This window comes from Nansenia antarctica (assembly GCF_963989245.1).
Source record: "Nansenia antarctica genome assembly, chromosome: 4".
Taxonomy (NCBI): domain Eukaryota; kingdom Metazoa; phylum Chordata; class Actinopteri; order Argentiniformes; family Microstomatidae; genus Nansenia; species Nansenia antarctica.
The window spans coordinates 66078414-66094644 of NC_137689.1; the positions used below are offsets into that span (position 1 = coordinate 66078414).

Below are 16231 nucleotides of genomic sequence, written 5' to 3' on the forward strand. Positions count from 1 at the left end.
GCGGTTATTTGACTTCAGTTGAAACACTGTCTAGATTTCTGATCCTACTCAACAGCTCTTAAGTCTCCCTCCCCCCACCTCCAACCCAGGGAGCCAATCGGAAGGGGGTTTATATGGGCACCTGTTGATAACAGGGCTCGAACTTATCGCGTCAGTGTGACAGGCCTTGTGATTGGTCAACACACAGTGTTATTAAAAACTAGCAGCTGGCTCAGCATGACTGAACGTATTGATACTGCAGTGTTGCTGTATTTGGTTATGTGTTTGGTTTCATCACTTACTTTTCAACTTTGACCCCCTGGTCTTACAGTGCCTTATTTGTTGGTGTTGAAATCCTTCATTTTAGCAGCTTTCAGAATGTAATGGCAGTTTTAAACAATCTACAGACAGTACTAACAAGACACTCAAGAGACACTAATTTATAGTGTTAAAATCTATCATTTTGTTTTGTTATTAGCCAAGACGTTCACAGAATAATGCATTTTAGTATTGGAAATTCAATCCAAGATTTCCCAACCATACTGATACAGGACATCGAAAAAGCCTTGAAAGAAAATTAGAGCTTTCATCGCAAGCATTGTATTCCGTTCCTGAATAAATGTTTTGGTATACTAAAATGCATATATTACGCAGCAGATGGGTTTGGAGTTGCAAGAAGTTTACATGTGCGTGTTTGTGACATGGTGCTCTGTCAGTAAGAAGCATTCTCAACAGATTGAGTATGTTCCTATCCAAACAGCCACATCTGCTGCCCCTTAACAAGTTCTCATCAAGATTGACAGATTCTTGGGCACATACATCTTGACTGTCATAACTAGCCTCCAGTTATTATATATCTTCCTGAAGCCAGTCCATTCTCTGGCCTGGGGTCTCTGGTCCTGTTCTGGTCTCTTGCCCTAGTCTGGCCCTGGTTTGGCCCTGTTTCAATACTCAAAATGTGTCCTTCCTTCTTCCCTTCCTTGAAGAATCCACTGATCTGACATGACTTGCTTGATTGGTGAAATCAATATAGTGAAAAGTGATTACTTCAAGGAAAGTAGGGTGTAAAAAATGCATTTCAAAGTAACGAAATGCAATCCAAGACTTCCCAACTATACTTGTTTCTGTTCTGGATCATGGCCTAGACTGCTGGACTGTCTTAATAGATATTTCAAGTGCCTGTAGAGAGAGAGGTACAAACATACTCATACATAGTATGTGCATCTGTGTCTTGTTTACGCTCGACCCTCCTTCAAACCCGCATATCCCGTGCTTGCTCTTTGGATCTTGGCTCCTGTGTGCGTGTGTGCGTGTGACAAGGCTGGAGCAGATGGCATGTAAACAGACAGACACACACACACACACACACACACACACATACACACACACACACACAGCCAGAACCCCATGGTATACCTAAGTGAGGGTGTGTGTGTGTCCCTCCCCCAAACCCTGAAATAGAGCCTTCAGTGGACCCTGACTCCCTCAAATACGTCAGTTCAGAACCTCATGGAATACACCACTCAATCAGCCAGCTAGCCAGCCAGCCAGTCAGTCAGCTCTGTGGGTCAGCCAGCCAGCCAGCCAGCCAGAGCACTGGGTTTGACATGCACCAAGCAGTGAGCAGCTGTACTAATGGAAAACACTTAAAGGAAAAAGGGATCATTCTGAGAAAAAGGGTGATTAAATTCCATTCTATTGTGAGCATATTTATTTAATTCAATAGGATTTTGAGTCAAGTTCCACGAGAAGAGGGATATGTTTTGCATATGGCAGAAGGGCACATTCTGATACAGTAAAAGCAGAGTCACTTACCGTATGTCATTATGGGGACGGAAAACATCTGTTAGCGTCGTGCTACTCTATAAATACACCTTTAATAGCTGACACGCTGATCTCACCCTCGACAGAATCAATGGGGAGGACAGAGTAGGCTCCCTGGAGGTTGGCACAGAGAGCAAGAGTACCATGAATAATTTAGTCTGTGTGCCAAATCATTTTTCTATTAGCTATCCACCCACACTTTGGCAAGAAGGCAAGACGGAGCATTTGTAGAGTATCTCCTCTTTGAATCGTTTCTTAACAGAATGTCCTGGGCTTAAGCATTTCATTGAGTCTGTTCAGATTTCAAATTGAGCTGTACAAAGGTGGGCTACAGTACTACCACTAACATTGTCATGGTATTCACAGTAATGTGATAGGGGACTTTAGAACCAAGCTCCCTGCCGCTGAACTTCTCTCACATATTGAATGTCCGAGTGATTGTTTGGCACCGTGTGTTACAGCCCTTAGAGCAGTGTGTCACAGCCCTACTGTATACTACAGGATAGCAGTCCTTACAGGGGTAGATATCAGCGTGGACACATTGTAAAACATGGTAGATTATGATCAGGTCGCAAAGAGGTCTCTGAGTTCATACATCTGTTGTGTCTGTCTGTAGGGCAGAATCCTCTGAGTGGCTTTGGCATGTGTGTGTGTGTGTGTGTGTGTGTGTGTGTGTGTGTGTGTGTTTGCGTGCATGTGTGTGTGTGTTTGCGTGCATGTGAGCGTGTTTGCGTGCGTGCGTGTGTGTGTGTGTGTGTGCGCGTGTTTGCGTGCGTGTGAGCGTGTTTGCGTGCGTGCGTGCGTGTGTGTGTGTGTGTGTTTGCGTGCATGTGAGCGTGTTTGCGTGCGTGCGTGTGTGTGTGTGTGTGTGTGTGTGTGTGTGTCTGTCTGTCTGTCTGTCTGGGGCACTCTAACCACTCTGACTCTCTCCCTCTGACTCTCAGCCAGGACAAAATTACACAGACTGACAGCTGAATGGAGCTCATTACAAATTACTCTCTTATCAATGAAAACGCATTTGCCATTGATGCCATGATGAATTTAAATGTACTGTTATCAATTTAATGTTTGTGTATAAACTACAGGTGGGACGCAATAAAAAAAAAAAAATCTAATTAATTATAGGCTTTGTTTCGCATTTTAATCATATATCAATATTTGACACGAGAAGCAACCGTTTTCAATTCAAATTGATTTGGTATACGAGTGAATCAATGAATAGACATTTACATAAGTTTAAAGCAGCAAAATGTTGCAATGCAAAAATAGCTACACAGACCAACACATCACACAATGTACCTAACCTAATGTTATACTAACCCTCCCCATCCTCCCCTACCCACCCAAATATCCTTGGTCAAAATAATAAACAGACCAACAGTTTAACATAAAGTCACAAGTGCCATCTAAAATGGTAACAAAAAACCCACTACCCTTCACAGTAACAACAAACCCATTGGTCTCAGGATATTTCTAAGCCTACTACTTCTTCTGATTCTTCTCTTTCAGTTGCTGAGACAAACTAGCCTATTTTCAGAGCCCACAGCTGCCTTCTTTTGACTTGAAAAGTGTGATTAAAATGTGTTTAAAAAGTTAATACGTTTTTTTTCCTGTAATTAATTAATCGAAATGAACACGTTAAAGTCCCAGCCCTAGTATAAACAAATCATCTCTGGTCATCGCAGGCCTGAGATTCTGACTGCTAGAGTACGCCAGTACATTAGTATTCCTAGTGCTTCATGTTTTCCTCATGCTTGTGTTTTCCCTTGGACATTTTGTTGTGGCAGGGGGAGACAGGGAGCGGATGACAGCCAACCATGAGACGTACCTCCTTATGGCCAGCACCCAGAACGACATGGAGGATTGGGTGAAGACCATCCGCAGGGTGATATGGGCACCCTTTGGAGGAGGTTGGTACACAAACCCGGGATGTATTGCAACTGTAAACTTATAACCTGATCCCTGTGTAGCCTCAAACTCCAAACTACCTCTCATGTTAATTCAGAGGGACATCTGAAATAAATGCTCGATGACAGAGAGCAGTAAGGTTAAAGTTAGAGGAGAGGCTAGCATAGAATTGCTGGTGGAAAACAAAGTAAAGCTCCAAAACAAGTAACTCTCCGTTTGGGTGTATACAATTGTGGGTATGAATAAGTAAAACTCAATTTGATTTAGTTTTTTTTATTTAACCTATTTTTTAATCTATTTATTTACTTATTTATTTATCTATTTGAACAGATCTTTTGAGATCAGAGTCTCTTTTTCAAGGGAGCCCTGCAATACAAATCATACAAATACATAGGATACAAACAAAACAAACAAAAACAAACACAAGATCCAATTTCATACAAAACCCAATCATGAATCATTTGGTATCTTATTTCCCAACAGAGTTTGTGCTTATAGACAAGTGTTTGAATTGTATGCAGGGTGCTTCGTGTTAAATGCTCATGTTATTGATTTCAATCACCCAACACTACCCTGCTGTACTGTGCGTGTGCGTGCGTGCGAGCGTGCGTACGTGCGTGTGTGCTTGCTTGTGTGTGTGCATGTGTGTGTGTCTGCATGGCATAAACTCAAACTCTCTGTTTGTCTGCCAGGCGGTCAAGCAGGCAGGCCATTGCTATGTGTGTATGAATAGAGAGGCACCCGGCTCGGCCCCCTTCTTGTTTTCAGCGCCCTGCAGTTTGATGTCTATTGCAGTAGACTGCTCTTCAAACGGCCGGGTCATTTGTCAAAAGATGCCACCAGAGAGAGCTGTGTTGGAGCTCTGTGCTGATGCCCCTCTGGATAACATAGTGTGCAATGGTATTCTATGGTTCTCCTTTGACATAATACTGGCAGTAGTGGAGACCGTGAGCCTATTAGCGAGCTAATGCCCCTGAGGTGTGATTAAAACCATGGGGCTTGAGCTGTTGGACTCTGAAAGGGGAGCTACGTTAACTGAAGAAGAGTGTTTGGACAAGAATAGCATCAGCGCTGTGCCGTCTCGTACGTCCCCACAGTCTGCCTGACATAGTACCACTGAGACCTCTGTGATGTTGAGTTAACCTCTGACCCTCGCAGACCCGACACCCCTTCCTTCAGTGATGTTGAAGTTCCCCACCCCCCCTCTGGGAAAGGTGCTGCAGGGGTTATCATGGTTCTGGGGATTCCGTTAGTGTTGGAAGTTTGGGTTTGGGCAGTTGGACTCTTGTTAATGAAGTTCCTTCTTGTCTTTGTGTTCAGTTACACATGTGTATGAGTCACTAAATGAACATCTAGTTATTGTAAACTTTGAAATGACCAGGGAGTTCTATACCATAGAGAAAGTTGTTACCGGTATTGCATTTTTAGTTGTTAACTGCATTTCGTTGTCTGGTTACTCTGGTACTTGTACTCCGCAATGACAATAAAGTTGAATCTAATCTAATCTAATCTATTGTCACGGTTGGATCAACCCTGTGCTGCTACACACTTTGACACTAAGCTAGTAATACGCTTTATTTGAATAGGTGGCCACCTGGGTATTTGAGGGCCTCCATACGTCACAATATCTAGTTTCTCAGTAGTACTCTCACCTCCCAGAAAGCTTTGTTTCTTGGGTCATCTGTGTAAGATCTGCATCCATCTTAACTAGACACCATAGCCCTGGCTCTGGGGCGTGGGTCTTCTCTTTGTCTTCCACCCACCCAACTCAGTTTTTGTCTCACCAGTGGAGGCTGGTGAAGGTAGAAATAATGCTAATGCATGGAATGGAATGAGAAATGGTATCAAACATGCATGGGATGGAATGAGGAATGGTACCAAACATGTGTGTTTGATGCCATTCCTCATTCCGTCCCATGCATTACAATGAGTCCGTCCTCTGATTTCTGCCTCCACAAGCCTCACACCCACTTGGCCAGATCTCCATCAGACACTGAGGAACAGGACACTCTCAGGAAGATGGAGTGCCACAGACACAGGTTTTCTGTGGGAGTTCTTGAATGTGACATTGCCTGCCCCAAGGTGAAAGGTCACAGCAGGGCCAGTCAGGTACAATATCACAACCCTTTCAAAGAGGTTTAGGGTTTCCCTGATGGTCAAGGCGCCATCCGATCCCTCGGCACCTGTGTTCCTTGTCTGCTTCTGTCGTACTGTTGGTTTGACTTGTGGTCCCTTGTTCTTACATTGGTCACATGTGGTCCTGAGCGGTTCAGTTGGTTTCAGTAAAGTTCTGTTTCAAGTAAAGCTCGCCTTCAGCAGCTATGCTCCACCTTAAGCTTTCTTAAACAATACCGCTACACACCACCGCTGGCGTTCTAAAAGGCTGTGTGTGTGTGTGTGTGTGTGTGTGTGTGTGTGTGTGTGTGTGTGTGTGTGTGTGTGTGTGTGTGTGTGTGTGTAATTTCCCTTGTATAATGCCTGACTATGTTACCACTCTGTCTGTTTGTTGCATTTCTAATTCCGCCTCACACACACACACACACACACACACACACACACACCCACACTTCCCTCCCTCACACAGGAGAAGCAGTAGGGTGTTTAAAACTTAACGCAGGTGTCTTTTGTATGCAGAGACCACTCTAACAAATATCTTCAATATGTTGAGGGAGGAATTATAGCCAACTTGAGGATTGTCCCATAAAATGCTGCTTAACTGCATATGGGGGTTTGTTTCTTGGCTTTAGCTGAAAGAGAAGCGGGGCGGTCCAGCCATAACCTCTTCACAATACCCCAGGTCAAGTCCTCCTGATGGACCGTGTTGGCTAGACAGAGGAGCTGAGCTAACCCTCCCTCTCTCCCTCCCTCTTCTCCCCTTCTCCTCTCCCCTCCCCTCCCCCTCCCCCTTCCACCAGAGGAGGAGACCAGCCAGGGTACACAGTCCCACAGCCTGCTGAAGGGAGAGCTCCACTAGCTAGCATACCCTGTCAGTCTGCATGTCTGGCTGGATTCTCACCTCTCCCTGGTCTTTCTTAGGTCCAGGAGACCTTGTTCTTGTTGTTTTTCTTCAGTCATTCACCCAAATGGATTATTATTAGAGCATCCTGGAACAGGGTTTTGGCTCAGTCAATTGAGCTCCACGGTACAGAGGGAGTGACCAGTGCAGTGTGTGTGTGTGTGTGTGTGTGTGTGTGTGTGTGTGTGTGTGTGTGTGTGTGTGCGCGATTCTGGTCTTAGCTCAGATTTTCACATGTCTGGACCAGACAGGACAGGACAGGACAGCAGAGAGGGAGCAGAGCAGAGGGAGAGAGAGAGGGGAGAGAGAGGATGTTTCCCTGGCTCTACTGGTTGTCTGGATTAATCAAGGGAACAGGGGGGAGGACAAGAGAACTATGTGGAGGAGAGGAGACGTGTGTGTGGGCACTGGGAGCACCATGACAGCTTGAGGACCTGGCACAACATGGAGAGCGCTGAAGGAGGCTGTTAATTGGTTGTGGTTAAGCTGCTAGTCCTTCACAGTGCCGGGGAAAGTCGTGTCAAAGTCAGTGAGGACTCGCCATTTTCCACAAGCTAGGAGGATTTGGGTCCACCGTCTGCACACACACACACACACACACATACACACACACACACACACACACACACACACACACACACACACACACTTCTAATGCACACACATGTGACCTGTGAATAACACTCTCAGACTCCCATGACCGGATGGAATATCCAGACTGAGAGATGACCTTGTTTTTCATCTATTCATCTTTGTTGTTTGATCTATTGGAGGAAATGGATTCTGGTCACTTTCTTCATGTTCTTGTTTTTGTAGTCATGTGAGGTGTTTACACTGAATGAACTCGGCTCTCAACTTCTGTGCCTGACTTACGACTTTACTGCTGTGGGAACTATTCTTCAACTAAGACCCGGACAGCCACACCCTCACTTTGCCATTCTAGACTTTACCATTTTATTAACTTATATATCTTGTTGAAAAGGAAAGAAGCCCAAAGTCTGAAGGAGGAATGAAGAGTTTTGTCACTGACAATCTGGAGGGGAAAACAAAAGAAAATGTCGACAGACTTAAAACGGCATTCCTCGTCTTGATCAGTGCCTGGCTTCACGGCCCCCTGTTGTTGTCCTGAAAGGTGGAAGAGGAATACGAATCTGAGAGAAAACTGTTGTCGTCAGGCCCTCGGAACACACCTGTCATGTGTCTGTGTGTCTGTGTTGTCTGATCTCCCTGCCGTCAGGACTGTAACCGTGACAACAGGAGTACAGTAAAATTGACTATAAAATGCTGGAACACAGGGACTTTAAAGAATGTGCCTCCGGTGCACTGAAGTACCATCATTTTATTAATAGAAGCATCTACCGGAAAATTACAAGTTGTGTTAGCTTCAAAAGAGGTGAGTTGAACGTGAGACGTGAGTCATCAGTTGATTTGATGTTGTTTTACCCAGTGCAGTTGAACCACTTATGGCTAATACAAATGTGTCTTGACTTACATTGTTATCAGTTTAGATTAGAATAATGACAATGTTATGCTCCTTTTCGGTTGATCGTGGATTGTGAGATGTAGGAGACAAAACTATTCATGAGAGTTGCTGGCTTGAGTGGTTTGTTTTCATATTTTTCAAATTAAAAGCTGAAGGGAAGAAACTATAAGAATACCATGTATTTTTGTCTTATATGACACATTGTGAAGTCTTTAGACCCACGAGGCTGCTTTACCCGAAACAAAACAACTTGTCCTGAACCCTGCTCTAGTTGCTCTTGTATGTCATACCCTATGGTACCACGTGTGCTGGCTCTGTCTGTGTCTGGAGACCGGAAAACTATGCAGCAGATCCAAAGCTTTCAGGAAGGCCAGCTTTAATCCCCTCTTGTACGCCGTCCGCATGAGACCCCCTTAAAATGTGAATCAGCCTTTTTCTCGGGGATTGACACAGACAAAAGGGTGAGAGGAGAGGCGAGCAGGAAGTTGGAGATTTAATCGCTTGCGAGGAGCTTTGTGGGTGTACATATTCTCCACTTCACTGGACTGAGTTATGGCAGGCTGAGAGAGGAGGGAAAAAAACATGTGTTGGAATTGGAATTAATCAGATCATTTGAACTTTAAATTAACTTTGATGTCCCTTTGGGGCTTTAAGTCCATGCCATAGTTTTGAAAATGCTTTGATGCGTTGCAGATTTGGGAGAAATCGTTTTTCTTCAATGGTCTTGAAGGTTTCTTGATGCTTGATTTAATAAGAGTGTTAAAATGTCAGTATGTTTCTTAACGGCACATTTCCCCCAACATAATGTTACATGATTAAAATCAAAAGGAATCTATTTAGGAAGTGTTGAGAAAAATACAGGATAATCTGGGATAAAAAAAAAAGAAAACGAGTCGACTACCATCAATGAACTGGTGGATGTTGCCCAACTGAGCTGGTCTCTCTTTGATGTTTTGCTTCACAAGCCACTAGTGTACACTTAAACATCTACTGTGAAGAGCACTTTAGAGCTGTTACATGAACTGGAGCAAAGTTTACCCTCAAGGACCCAACAAATGCAAATGTATGACTTTAAAAAGGTCACTGTCTATAGAAATCATATCCTAACGTGGCATGATGCCAGATGACATGGCACTATAGCAACCTAGCAATGACTACAGTACATAGTATGGTTTAGACCTTCTTAGAACCACTATAAATACTTTTTATAAAAGCCCTAATGTGGATCCTGTGTGTGTGTGTGTGTGTGTGTGTGTGTGTGTGTGTGTGTGTGTGTGTGTGTGTGTGTGTGTGTGTGTGTGTGTGTGTGTGCGAGAACATGCATGTGTGCGTACGTACGTGCGTGTGTTTATGTGTGTGTGTTTCAGGCATCATATGACATTCCTGATGGTGTATGTTCTTTGATCTCAGGTATCTTTGGTCAGAAGCTGGAGGAGACGGTACGCTACGAGCGTCGTTATGGGAACAAGCTGGCCCCGATGCTGGTGGAACAGTGTGTGGACTTCATCCGCCAGTGGGGTCTCCGGGAGGAGGGTCTGTTCCGCCTGCCCGGACAGGCCAACCTGGTCAAAGAGCTCCAGGACGCCTTCGACTGCGGGGAGAAGCCCTCCTTCGACTGGTAAGCCTCACCTAGAAGAAAGCTGGTTCCACAAAGAGGTTTTCTACATGGAACCAACAGGTTCTTCAAAGTGTTCTTCAAAAAAGGACAGCTGACGGAACCCTGTGGCTCAAAGAGTAGAATCTTTTTTTCTCAAAGTGCAGTGTACTAGCAAATGTCAAATCAGTGACCTCTAGAGACCTTAAAGCCCAATGTCAAGCAAACACACACACACACACACACACACACACACACACACACATGCACACACATGCACACACACACACACACACGCACACACATGCACACACGCACACATGCACACACACACACACACACACACACACACACACACACACACACACACACACACACACACACACACAGGATCCACATCATTACACCTCAGAAATATCTAAAACCTAGTTTCTTGATAGCTGTCTGTTAGCAGTATGTTGGGCCGGCCTGGCACTCTGGAGATCCATGTTCGATACCCAATTGGTTCCTTCAGCCATCAGCTCTGCCATACTCTACTACTCCACTTTACTCTACACTGGAGGGGGTTTATTATACTGGGTAAATCTAATTCCTATGTATCCAAATCAAATTCCCATGTTTTAATCCTATTTGCTTCCTAATTCCTTATTGAGGCCAGTCGGAAAAGAAATGAGAAATGAAAATCCCGGGAATATTAAACGGGGTGACAGCTTATGTATGTAAACCTCCGCCTCCCTCTGCCAGAGGGTATTACCATGGTACAACAGAGTCTGACAGCCCCAGGCGGCTTAGACACCTCACCTGTAAATACCCTTCATGTTCAAGTCACTTCACCTAGCCCACATATCAGATAATTATAGTGAATGTAGACCATATATGTAGTAGTAGTACTGTAGTATATGTAGTAGTACTGTAGTAAACAAAAATGTGACGCCCAAATGGCCAAACAATGCTACTGTAATGTACACTCCCAGATGACGTACACATACATACATATGCATAACATATAGCTGTAAGCACAAGGTGCTTACTGTAGGAACATACTTGACGACTACAACATTGCTGTTCTGTACTTATTCCTCCACAAACCGTGATCTCAATATGAATCACACACATTCTGCATGTCAGAAATAGGACAGGATGCTCCACAAAGGGCTGCCTGGGCAATTTCAATGTGCAAAGCCATGCAAATTCATTCAGTGTGGCGGTGTATACATGGAATTTACATGCGTGTTGTCACTGAGTGCTACAGCGGCACACACCTTCCGAATTCAACACTTCAACACTGCAAGCCTGCCGAGAGGAGAGCAGAACTCTGCAGACGGGTGCTAATTGGACCTGTTTAAGTTTAGCTCTGCTCACACAGAGGTGTACCTGCTAAGTGCTGCTCCTGTTAGAGAGAGAGACACGTGCTGTGTGGGTGGGAGTAGACTGGGTTTGGAGAAAGGACTGGGAGAGAGAGAGGACTGAGAGAGAGAGAGGACTGAGAGAGAGAGAGGACTGAGAGAGAGAGAGGACTGAGAGAGAGAGAGGACTGGGAGAGAGAGAGGACTGGGAGAGAGAGAGGACTGAGAGGGCTGTGTCATTTAGAGCGTGGCTGTGACACGGTCCATAACTCAGGGAGGAGAGTGAGACGCGGGAGCAATGGCAGCCAAGCCTGTCCGCCCCCCCCTCTCTCCACCTCCCCACCTCCTGACCACCATAAATAAGACCTGTTTAGGATTGTCAGCATCCACACACCAATACATCACGCACACGCACACACACACACACACACACACGCACACGCACATGCACACACACACACACACACACACACACACACACACACTGGGACAGTGACAGGTGTTGCATGGGGGAGACACAGAATGACATCCGCCCCCACTGATTTAAGACCAGTTACGGTCACACTTATTTACGATGGACCAAATTCTATGCACTCCATATCCCTTACTCCCTCCCTCCCTCCCTCACTTTTTCTCTCCCTCCCTCCATCCACCCCTCCCCTCTCTACAAATTGATCTGTGTTCACGTCACCTCCATGTTACGGTGCTTCATCTCACTCTTTATCTCTATTTTTCTCACTGCCTCTCTCTCTCTCTTTCCCTCTCTCTCTCTTTCTATCCCCCCCCCTCTCTCTCTCTCTCCCCTCTTCTCTGCCCCCCTCTCTCCCCCTCCTCCCTCTTTGCAGTGATACAGATGTCCACACAGTAGCCTCCCTAATGAAGCTGTATCTCAGAGAGCTCCCTGAACCAGTCATCCCCTTCGCCAAGTACGACGAGTTCCTCGCCTGCACCAAGCACCTCAGCAAGGACGACGAATCGGTAAGTGTGTCTCATAACACACCCACACACACACAGACACACACACACAGACACACACAAACACACACAAACACACACACAGACACACACAAACACACACAAACACACACACAGACACACAGACACACACAAACACACACACACACACACACACAAACACACACACACACACAAACACACACACAGACACACACACACACACACGCACACACAGACACACACACACACACACACACACACACAAACACACACACACACACACACACACAAACACACACACAGACACACACAAACACACACACACACAGACACACACACACACACACACACAAACACACAGACACACACACACACTAAGCCCTCGAAAGAAAGGATATGAAGGTAACAATAACCCTAACAATTAGAAGACAGGTATCCTATCCATACGTGATTCTTTTGGGGATTCTCCCTGCATTTGCATTGTAACAGTATCATCTGTTACTGAGAATAAGAATTGATCAAACCATTTTTTTTTTTTCAAAACTAAACAATGATTTATATGGTAAGAGTAGTGGTGTGTGTGTGTGTGTGTGTGTGTGTGTGTGTGTGTGTGTGTGTTTGTGTGGGGGTGGGTGTGTGTGGGTGTAGAACTTCAGCAGAAGAACATTCCAGAAAAGCACCCAATTTCAAGTTTCGAGAACTTTTCTGATATATAAATCCTGGTTACTCTGCTCAACTATCCATAGCCCGCTCCACTCCGCTGTTCCCCAACAGCACAATGACTTTGTTGTGCTCGCTCCTCAATACAAGCATCCAAATTGGATTTCTTTCACACCATAAGGCTTGCTTCACAGGGTATCACTCTCTCTCTCTCTGCTCCCCTCAGTGACTCTCAAAACTGCCTTCTTTCATCTTCTGTTCAGCGCCCCTGTGTGTTTTAGTGAGGCTAATGGTGTGTGTGTGTGTGTGTGTGTGTGTGTGCGTGCGTGTGCATGCGCGTGTGTGCGTGTGTGTGCGTGTACGTGTGTTAGAATGCCTTCAGCATGACTTACAGCTTACCTTGCCTCTGAAACCACCAGGGCTTCCAGTCTGCGCACAAAGTATCAAATAGTTTCACAGTAGTATACACAATCCCACGTTTCTGAGCGCGACCAGAAGAAGCGGCATATTTGTCCTTATGGATTTTCTCTTTGTATTTCTTCCCATTCTACCCTGCAAATTGCCTGCCTTTGATTTGTTTGAAAGACACAATGCACTGTCAAAAGAGACAAAAATATATTGCATTATCAATTTAGAGCTTGAAAATGGGCTACAGTTAAGTCGTGAATCGTGTGTCGGATCACTGCAGACAAAGTCACAGTCTGAGCTCCGCAGCTAAAAGGAATATTGATTATAATTAGAACTGGAACAGAGTTACGATGGAGATTCAATTAGATGTAGAGATTCTAATCAATCACATATGACTTGTTAAATCGACTTGCTCTGATAAGATAAATGGTGCAGATACAGTATGTACAATTGGATGCATTTGTTTCAAGGACCTTTTTAAAAAAGAAACATAGAAGCAGGATAAAGGTGAAACCGACGCTTCTAAAATGACATAATGATTAACCATGATTTAGGATGTTATTCTCATGCTGTAGTAACATTTTGGTATAATAATAATAATAATAATACTAATAATAATAATAATAATAATAGGCGGACCCAGGTGCGCTACATATAAAGGGAGGCAGACGAGTAGGTAGCGGTACCAAACAAAAGCTTCTTTACTTAAAGTAGAGTTGGCAAAACAGGATACAAACACAGACTTAATCTCGAAAACAAAAGGGAAGAACACAGTCTCCAAAAACACTACTTGTACATTCAAAGGCTTGACGTATCTCAATCGACCAACAAGTGGTGACCACACTGTGAAGACTAAGCAGGAGGTGAAGGGGAGTGAGGGTACATAAAGCATCAGTGACAGACCGTTGCACACAGGTGCAGGTGAGAAGTCTACCAGTGAGGCGGCACAGTGGGTGGCCGGAGGGAGACACCTAGGGGCCGCACTGGGGAGTGCTCCCCCATCCCTAACAGTAGTGTTATTGACACTTCATGTTTCTACTGAGATTCCCTCTCAGTAGAGTTGCTGTTGCTTAGCAATGCAGTGCTTTATGATTTACATCTAGTGTGTGCATTCTCTTCCCAGGGAATAAAGGAGTTGAAAAGACAAGTGGAAAGTCTACCTACAGTGAACTACAATCTGCTCAAGTACATATGCAGGTATGAAGTACACTCACAGACAGACACAGCCTTGTGTGTCTTTTTCCTTGAAAATGTTGAATTGAAATATTGAACATAGTTCCATGTTTACATGGCGAAGATGACATTGAAAAGATGACTCATGGCTGAGGGGTTTGGTTGTGTGTTTCAGGTTCCTAGATGAAGTCCAGTCCTATTCAGGTGTGAATAAGATGAGTGTCCAGAACCTGGCCACAGTGTTCGGTCCAAACATCCTGAGGCCAAAGATAGAGGACCCTGTAGCAATCATGGAAGGTACCGTAGCCCGTCACATGCCATTGGTTTATAGTATCTGCTAATGGGCTTTACATTCCTGACTTCAGCTGTAAATATCGGAAATTGTTCTGTATATGAAAGATAGTAGGAAGAGTGTGTACTTGCAAGAGTGTGTACTAGTAAGAATGTGCACTCTGGAGTGAGAACTAGTAAGAGTGTGCTACTCTGGAGTGAATACTAGTAAAAGTGTGTACTGTTTTCAGGTACGGTGCTGGTCCAGCAGCTGATGTCTGTGCTGATTGGCCGCCAGGATGTGTTGTTCCCCCAAGAAGAGGACAGCCCCACGGCGCTGGAGCTGGTCAACAACAACAACAACGAACTCCAGAGGAGGCCGGCCACCATGGCCACGACCACCACCACCGCCACCACCACAACCACCACCACCACCGTAGGTCAGAACCAGAACACTGAGAACAACAACAGCCATGGGACCGTGAGGCAGTGCACCTGGGAGACACCCGAGTCACCTCAGCGTCAGCACGTCGACAACGGCTCCCCGCGCTCCGCCAGCCCGCGAAACGGCATCTCGGGCCGCTTCGACCTGACCCGCAGCCCGCCCCTGACGGTCAAGAAGAACCCGGCCTTCAGCAAGGGCAGCGGCATCGTCACCAACGGCTCCTTCAGCTCCTCGTCCTCCTCCGAGGTTCAGCAGGAGAAGAGCCAGACTCTTGCAACTCTGCCAGTAGGAGGCGGCGGTGGTAGCCTACATGCTCGCCGCACCGGCACCCTCAAAGGTCCGGGCACCAAGATGGGAACCAGTGGGGTCCCCAACGGAGGGGTACGCATGGGGATCTCCAGCACGGACGTGGTAAACGGTACTCTGAACGGACGCAATGGGCTGTGGGTGCCTAACGGCTACAACGTCACTCTACGGGACAACAAGCCTCGGGGGGACTGCCCCGGGGAGCAGACGGCCCAGAACCGGCTGTCCACGTACGATAACGTCCAACAACAACAACAACATCAACATCAACAACAACAACATCAACAACAACATCAACAACAACATCAACAACAACATCAACAACAACATCAACAACAACAACAGCAACAGCCGCCGTGTCTGAGCAGTAGCTGCGAGGACAAACAGAGCGTGGACAGCGCCACCTGGTCCACGTCATCGTGCGAGATCTCCCTACCGGACAACTCCACGTCGTGTCGTTCCTCCACCACCACCTGCCCTGAGCAGGACTTCTACGGGGGCCACTACGAGGACCCGCTGCTTCTACTGGACGGTACGTCCCACGACATGGAGGCACCCCTCCAGCCCGGGGTGGGGGAGGGAGAGGGCAAGGCGGAGCGGAGGAATGTTGTTGGAGGAGGTGGGGGTGGAGGTGGGCGGGGGAGCAGAGCCACCAGCAGTAGTGATAACAGTGAAACGTTCCCTGTAAGCAACGGACCCAGCAGTCACAGCGCCCTGCACAGTCTGGTGGCCAGTCTGAAACAGGAGATGCAGAAGCAGAAGACGGAGTATGAAGCCAGGATCAAGAGGTAGAGTGCCAACCCCTGCTGCTGTCCTTTTAACATAGCTAAGATCTTGTACATGTATACATTAACACGTGTCC

The 16231-nt window shown here is 46.0% G+C and overlaps 1 protein-coding gene across 1 annotated transcript in view; it reads left to right on the forward strand.

Moving 5' to 3' along the window:
- arhgap24 (Rho GTPase activating protein 24) overlaps positions 1-16231 on the forward strand; it is a gene marked incomplete at both ends in the record, with an annotated part of 71843 nt that overhangs the window by 54854 nt on the left and 758 nt on the right. Inside the window, 6 exons of the mRNA XM_080528706.1 lie at positions 3591-3713; positions 9621-9828; positions 11996-12128; positions 14299-14372; positions 14524-14645; positions 14870-16157. Coding sequence (XP_080384832.1) covers positions 3591-3713; positions 9621-9828; positions 11996-12128; positions 14299-14372; positions 14524-14645; positions 14870-16157 — 1948 coding nt within the window. The remainder of the gene's footprint in view (positions 1-3590; positions 3714-9620; positions 9829-11995; positions 12129-14298; positions 14373-14523; positions 14646-14869; positions 16158-16231) is intronic.